The sequence below is a fragment of the Olea europaea genome, chromosome 1 (assembly GCF_002742605.1).
Source record: "Olea europaea var. sylvestris chromosome 1, O_europaea_v1, whole genome shotgun sequence".
Classification (NCBI taxonomy): Eukaryota; Viridiplantae; Streptophyta; class Magnoliopsida; order Lamiales; family Oleaceae; genus Olea; species Olea europaea.
In genome coordinates this window covers 24559563-24567440 of record NC_036237.1, presented here as the reverse complement: position 1 = coordinate 24567440, position 7878 = coordinate 24559563, and the positions used below count along the sequence as shown (strand labels likewise).

General features: G+C 35.0%; 1 protein-coding gene and 1 non-coding gene across 2 annotated transcripts; one reads left to right on the top strand and one right to left on the bottom strand.

Moving 5' to 3' along the window:
- The first annotated feature begins 4207 nt into the window (after positions 1–4207).
- On the top strand, positions 4208–4280 carry TRNAR-CCG. Its single transcript has one exon. It is a non-coding gene; the product is annotated as a tRNA-Arg (tRNA).
- Positions 4281–4404: 124 nt separating this feature from the next.
- Positions 4405–7674, bottom strand: LOC111395027 (cytochrome P450 87A3-like). The gene is made up of 9 exons (XM_023021072.1): positions 7242–7674; positions 6482–6791; positions 6233–6382; positions 5902–6150; positions 5732–5821; positions 5510–5588; positions 5120–5226; positions 4793–4920; positions 4405–4647 (listed from the first exon to the last, which is right to left on the bottom strand). The coding sequence occupies exons 1-9, from the start codon at positions 7490–7492 to the stop codon at positions 4554–4556; spliced, it is 1458 nt and encodes a 485-aa protein (XP_022876840.1). The 5' UTR covers positions 7493–7674; the 3' UTR covers positions 4405–4553.
- Positions 7675–7878: the final 204 nt, after the last annotated feature.

Genomic DNA, 7878 nt, shown 5'->3' with positions numbered 1-7878 from the left:
GAAAATGATAACGCTATCCTCAAACGTTATTTGCCCCCTTTCCAATGCTTTTGAGGAGTTCCGGCAAATAGTTTGTAGGATTTAATCAAGCCTTTGTGTGAAGAACACCAAAAGTAAAGTATATCTTTCACAAAGAACAAGTGAAAATAGATATAGAATTGATTATGTGATAATTTGGGAGAATAATCTTGTGGTGGATTTCTTAATTTTCTCAAGAGTGTTTTTCTTTGCAATTGGAACACCTATTTATAGGCTTTGAAGGGTTCCCACGAAATTGTGCAAAATTATGTTGAAAAGGCACCAAATTCATAAGAAAAACGGTAAAAAACGAATTCCCAACGATCACTTTGTATAACCATGCGACCGCATGGTTATAGCCCATGCGGTCGCATGGTTATAATGCAAGTGGCCCTCCCAGTTTCGGGAGGGCCTCACGCGGCCGCATGGGCTTAACCCGTGCGGCCGCATGGTTAAGCCCAAATTTTATTTTTTTTTTTTAAATTTTGAACAACATCGAATCTATCCAAACGCACCAGATCTTGATTCATCATTTTCATGGTAGCAATAGTAGATTCCGACTCCATTGCAGTAAATGCTAAATAACGTTTGAGTTTGTTGGAACACTCTTTCTGACAACCAGAACCAATCAACCGAGAAAGCAAACTTAGCTTACGCTAGTTCTTGAGAATCGCATGGCTCAAACGGGAATGGCCTTTGGCAGTGGTGGCTAGTACTCTATCGACAGCTTCACAGACAGCTCGATGTCGAAATATAGAAAGGGGGTAGATTGGATGGAGACGGTGATATAGAGACAAGATACATAGAGGAAAGAGAGACTATAGAGTTAATAATGAAATTGGATTTGAACGAAATGAGGTGTGGGGGTAGAATAGATTAGAATTTTGTTTAATAAAATTATTATTAATATAAAAGATGAATTAATCCTTGACTTGTGAAAATAAAAGTTTAAGGTTTGATATTTGAAACCTATACTTTAAATATAGGTTTTTGGGTAATTTTTCTTAGAGTAATTAGGTCCATCAATACTGGGCCATGATTTTACAAGTTCACTACACACGTTCGACCCAATATCTTAAACTAAAATTACCCCCAAATCATATGAAATGAACAAAAAAGAAATACATTTTCGACTATCCAAATCATAATACAACAAAACTACGATAGCAAATTATGCCTAAAGCTTCAGAAGCCTTAAACTAAACTCTCATTTCTCAAACATTTGATGCCAGCCCGTCATTGTTGAACGAAATGTGATTTCCAATCGTTGATGCTAATCGCCAATCGCCAATCGCCTTTTGCTTGTTAGTCTGCTAATTTCTGTCCGAGTAGCCTCTTTCTCTCTTCTCTCTCGACCAATCTCAAATTCTCATTCTAACTATTTTCTCCATTGTTCTTTCTTTTTTCTTCATTACTTGTTTATTATTTCTTCCATTGTTCATTGATTTTTCATTATTTGTACATTCTTCACTGTGTTCATTAATTTATTCTTAATTAAATGTTCATTATTTTCTTTATTCTCAGTCGTATTCATTATTTTTTTTGTCTCCATTGGTTGAAACATTTGTTGTTTTTGAACTTATTATATACTTGTGAGTTATGATTTAGATAGAAAAATGATTGTTTATGTGCCTAGATGATTAATGAACAGGTTCATAATTCGACTGTGTGAAAATGTTAAAACTCATTAACTAATATTACTACTTTCTTAAAGTAGTTATATAATGAAATTCATTAATTTCCGATAAACTTGAACTTTATCAATCTTTATATATTTAAACATATTTTCTTCAATCCCAATTTTCCATCTTACTATCAAGAATAAAGGAATCATTTAACCAAACTATAATAGCAGGATGTGACTCTACTTTTACCAACCATTATGTGACCATATAACAAGCAAAAAAGAAAAAAGTAAATGGGTTAATTTCACAAACGGTCACTGAACTTACAGAAAAATTATAAAACGGTCACTGAAATTTAAAACTTTCAGTAACGATCACTTAAGTATTGGGACGCTTTCAAAAACGATCACTGAAGTTGAAAAATATTTTTTTAGTTTTTTTTTGTTACATTTGCGGCAATTTTTCGGTTACTTCCAACCACCGATACCATCGAATTTTGATACCATTGGAAAGCCCGCAACGTCCTCTTCAATTACCACTCAAAATCTCTCCGTAACACCAAAAAATCACCGCAAAAGTCGCCCCAAAAAATCTAAAAATCTACCCAGATTTTCAGATTTTGGGCGACTTTTACAGCAATTTTTCAGCGACTTTCGACCACCAAAACTGCCGGATTTTAATACCGTTGGAAAGCCCACAATGTCCTCTTCAATTACTATCCAAAATCTCCTCCAAACTCCAAAGGATTCAGCCGGAATAAACCCGAAAAGTCGGCATCCTAGAAAGGCGAAAATTTGGGAAGCCAACTTTGTGAGTTTATTCCGGGCGAATCATTTGGAGTTTTGGGGAGATTTTGGATGCTAATTAAAGAGGACATTGTGGGCTTTCCAACAGTATCAAAATTTGGCTATTTTGGTGGTCGAAAGTTGTCAAAAAATCACCGCAAAAGTCTACCAAAAATCTGAAAATTTGGACAGATTTTTGACTTTTCAGGTAGCCAACTTTGTGAGTTTATTCCGGCCGAATTCTTTGGAGCTTGGGGGAGATTTTTTTATTGTAATTGAAGAGGACATTGTAGGCTTTGAAAATACTTTATTCACAAGTTTCATGAGAAATTTTATATGTCTATTTAAGAGGCTAGCCACTAAAGTCACGTCCTTACAGATTTGCATATTATACCACGGCCAAATCATGTATCACAACAAGGGAAATTGATCCAATTATTATCAAATGAGTTATTCGAACGCAACGTTTATGAAGCATGAAGAGGTGCTGTTAGAAATGTCAACGAGCCGAGTCGAGAGTCGAGGCTTGGATTCGATTCATGTAAAATTAAGACAGGCTTTTTTGGCTTGAGTTGAACCGAGCAAAAACCAAAATTATGAGGTTTGACTGGAGCCGACTTAATTTTTTGTTTTTTAAATTATAACTGTTACTTATTTAAAAACAGCGTTCAACGTTGAACGCTGCCCTTAAATAGACAGCACACAACTGCCTTTAAAAGGCAGTGTGCTGCTTATTTAAAAGTAGTTATTGCCTCTGTTTTTTTACGAGCCGACTAATCGAACCATGGGAGCATGACGCCCCCCAAAATGGGGCTCAGCCTAAGCCCCAGCTCGATTCTACCAAACCTTGAGTTGGGCCTATTTGGGCTTTTTCGGGCCAAACCACAAGTTATTCGAGCTAACGAGCCAAATTGTCATCCCTATGTGCTATCGTTTCTATACTGTTGCTTGTAAAAGTTTGAGTGAAGAAAGCTATTGACCTTTTTCTAGATACTAACTTGCTAATAAATTTTTGCCTTTTTATTTATATTCGGAATTTCAAACAAATATGAATGCAATTTAACATCTAACACTATTAATTCTTATTTAAATTTATATATTAACTTGTTTTAAATATATTACTATAAGTTGATAAGTAAATCATGGATTGAAATTGAACAAACTACAAATAATGATTTGGTTTGAAAAATAAAACTGTTTGGTACAATTTGAAAAAAAAAAAATTCAAACCGCATGAAATGATTTGAGTTAAAAATATGACACAAAACAATTCAAATCGAATCACGCTCTCTCTCTCTCTCTCTCTGCAATTAGTAAATTTTATTTACTTTTTAGTATAAACGTGTGGTTAAAAATGAGTTTGTAGAAAAAAAAAATCAAATAATGATTGTCAAACATGGGCTTACTTGTGTAAAGAATAGAATTTTTTTTTCCTTTTTGATACGCGACTTTGGCATTTATGTAAAATTTATTGGAAGAACTCAACATACCATTGTTTTCAGATAACGTGTTGAATAAATTCGGTTCATCTTCGAAACTTATCCCCATAATACTCTGAATATGATGGACAATATTTTGTAAATACATAATTATCGTAAATATATTAATAATTTCTTTATTGTCTGATCATCTCGAAGAAACAAAAGAAAAATCTTGCTCATTCTTGAACAATTTCTGATCTCATTTCTTCAAGATGAAAAAGACGTCTTTTATCACAAGTTTCTCCTAAGAAAAAAGACTGATATCAATTAAAGCTGAAAATTCTAATAACGTGCGAGAGTTCGCGTGGCCTAATGGATAAGGCGCTCGCCTCCGGAGCGGGAGATTGTGGGTTCGAGTCCCACCGTGAACGTTTCGAAATTATTTTAAATTTCCCTTTTTCCTATGTTTTTCATTTTGGGGTTTTCCTATCCTCTTGTTGGGTTCTTTATTCAGCAAGTTTTCTTGATAACGAGCTGAAATTACTATTCAAAATATGCAGAAACTTTTCTTGAAATTTATTTTGCAAGAAATGGAAATGTTTACATCTTAAACCCCATAAAACTCCAATACTACGAACAGAAACTCAGTTAAACTTTTCATCTAGCCCTTTATTTCAACTTAGAACATAACTTTATTGAGATGATCAGTTGGTTTTTTCTGTGATCTTGTAGTGAAATCCGTCTGGAAATCTTATGATCGGAGAACGAATAATTTTACCTCCCTTGACAATAGCCCATCTGCACAGATAGTATAGAGAATGGTTGGTCCTAAGCTTGCAATGTATATAATAGCGATCTAGTGACATTGCTTGTTCGATCCAATTTGAAGAATCCCTTAAATTTGATAGAGAACGATCATAAAGAGATGGATAATGAATAGTACCTATATTTTGTGACCAAGACGTGTAGAAAAGTAGCCAGCAGCACTCGACTATATTCTGCACCAGCACATTGCTTCATACCAGATCCAAATGGCATAAAACATTTAGCTATGACAGAAGGTTGGACTTCCTGTTTATTTGGAAAGAAAAATCTGTTATTATCATTATTTTAAAGTCTCTTAGCCAAATTTCCCGATGTAGAGGCAATCAAAAAAGCCGCATAAGTGAATATGAGCGGAGGGTGCCCGATCAATATGTTTATAAGCCCACAAGGATTTTGAAAGCGGTTTAGAACTCAGAATTAGTTTTTTCAAAGAATGTATACAGACCTTCCATCGCCATGGGTTGAATTTAAGAGGATCCTCGAATTGGTTAGAGTTGAGATGAAGGCCAGCCGTGGCAATCATAATCACCCATCCTGAAGGGATTGTATATCCTGCAAGAAAAGATTTTATGTACGGTTAATTTAGCCCTGTTTGATGGTCGTTATTGAGAAAAAATGATGTTTGAATAGTGAGTTTTTGGAGAATGTGTGGTTAAAAAGTAGCGAAAAGTTTTGGATTTACGTATAAAGTATTTTATTGTGTGAATGTGTGATTGAAAATGAGTTGTGTACGAGAATTAAAGAGTTTTGTTTTAAAGGGAAACAAATGTTGGAATAATTATACAGATAATGTGAAACTGCCTATCTTTTTCAGTTTCTATAGTTATATATGTACCATTTACTGGAATATCTTGTAAAGCTCGACGAAAGAATCCAGGTGCTATATTTCCAAGCCTTAGAACTTCATTGATGACCTACATATATGCAGTTTTTCATTAGTTATGCAGGTTAAAGGAGACGTCAAAGCACAAAAAAAATAGTGATATACTGGACAAAAGTGCTAAAATCTTCTTCACTGTATTATTTAGTCTCGTCCAGTATTTTTTATATATGAGACCTGAAGTGTAAAAGTCATAGATTTGTAGTCATTCCATGTGAGATGGGATTCTGATTTCTCTCGTTTCTTGAGGATCTCCTCGTGTTCAGCCTAGAGAAAGAACATCGATTAATGACTATAAACCGAACATAATCGATACATAAACACACAGTTCACAAGTATATACTCACAATTAATTCCTCCAAAACTAAGGGATGTTCAGCAATTAACTTGAAAGCTAATGCCAGTGTAGTAGAAATGGAATCAGAAGTGACAAAGAACAGTCCAAACATCAATTGAACGATGAAGTCCTCGTTTAAGAATGTTTCCTTTTTCATATCCTCAATCATATGATCTAGCATATCTCCGTATTGCCCCTCAGGCTCTTCAAGCCTAGTTTTCACGATGTCCTTCATCATTTCTCGTACCTTCTTGTGAGTCTGAACATTTTTTCTTAGTCAGAACAAACCATTTTCTCGTCGCTTTTGACTGATCTTGGGTAAAATATGCATAAACGCGTACCTGTAAGCATCTGTGATGTGCGGTACCAGGGATATTAATGGGAAACGACATTAGACCATCGACCAAGTCCCTGAACAAATCACTTATTTTGAGTGGTGCGTTCTCAAGATCGCCACTGTATATTTGCCTCGCGGCATAATCAATAGCCATCTGCCATAGAAAATTAATTTATGATCATATTTCACGATAATCTGCTATTTTATATATCTATAAATAATCCAAAATCCATAGAAAATAAGTGATTTTTACTGTAACAGAAGCACTTTTCACTTCAACTGATTCTTGACTAGACCAATTCAAAAGTGTTCTTTTAATCATATCTTCCATTTGAGGGAGGAGTTTCTCCCTGAGAGCTTCCACACCGAAGTGATTTAAAGTCAAGTGTCGTGTATATTTTCGTGAAGACTGGCTAGCTTGATCAAATACTTCTGCAAAAGTGTCCATCGACCACGTATCAACTAATTTTCCATCTTGTCGAAGCAGAAAATGATTGAATTCAGGATCTGCTGTTATTATCACTGGCCTGCCAGCAACATTTGTTCGAAAAATAGGTCCATACCTGTTACGAACACGAGTATTTTAACTCATTAGAACTAAATCAGTAATGAAATGCAAAGTAATTCAACACTTTCAGATTAGTACATTTGGCCAAGCTTACAAGTCAATCTCCCAAACATAATGCTAAAAGTTACTTTTATAACAAAGCTTACATTTCTAGGAAGTACCTTAATATTTAAGGAAGTAAATTTTTAAGATTAGCCAAACAGGCTCATTCTCTCTCCCTCTAACTTAGCTTTTTACATGAGGATTGCATGTTTAAGACATAGCCCTTGTTTGGTAGAGATATCAGATTTTGATAAAATTTGACGGAATGCGTGGTTGAAAACTTGTGGGGTGTGTGATTAGATTTAATTGTTGACTTTAACTTAGATTTTAATCAGATTTTATAGCGATATCAAACAGGGGCAAAATAATTTTGTCAACTTTTGGACTAGGTTGTTCTCTTTACCTTTTCATTCTCTTTTTGATGAATGGTGGAAGGTCCAAAGAGGCACTTGGAATGACTAACTGAATTGTTTCGCCGATAAGAGGTAGCCCCATGGAACCTGGAGGAAGAACTCCATTGCACTTGGGATTCCTCCATCTGTAAATCCAGCGAGTAACATAAACTGTAAGCAATCCCACAATCAAGAGACCAACTGTTGACAGATCCAAGGCTGCCATTCGACTCGTGATGTTCGAGGAGTTTAAGGTTTCCATATATTGTTTCAAGAACAGGCAGTGAATATTGAACCAGATAGCTGATGAGGTTTGAGAAAAATGCTTGGAGAAATTAAGAGCTTGAGAACTGATGACAATTTTTTGTATGAAAAGTAATATCCGGAGCACATCATATATATAGACTAATCTAATAAAGCAAATAAATTTGAGAGGAGAATTAACAGAGGAGAAAATATAGTTTAATTTGGTAGCCTCGGGCAGTAGGAATATTTCTGAACTGCAGAGAAAAAGACATAAAAGGGTATCCGACTTGCCAATTTGTTGCAGATTATGTTTATAGTTCTCTTATTTGTCGCTTTTGCCATGGGTGGGCATTTTTTCTCGAAGCAGATGGAATCGGACCGAATCAAATAGAACCGGTTGAT

Excerpts from the sequence above, each read along its gene's own strand:
- LOC111395027 (XM_023021072.1), bottom strand. The coding sequence starts at position 7,492 with ATGGAAACCTTAAACTCCTCGAACATCACGAGTCGAATGGCAGCCTTG. Across the intron at positions 6,383-6,481 it reads TGAAAAGTGCTTCTGTTACA|ATGGCTATTGATTATGCCGC; the intron begins GTAAAAATCACT and ends TTTCTATGGCAG. Across the intron at positions 5,822-5,901 it reads TAGTTTTGGAGGAATTAATT|GCTGAACACGAGGAGATCCT; the intron begins GTGAGTATATAC and ends TTCTTTCTCTAG.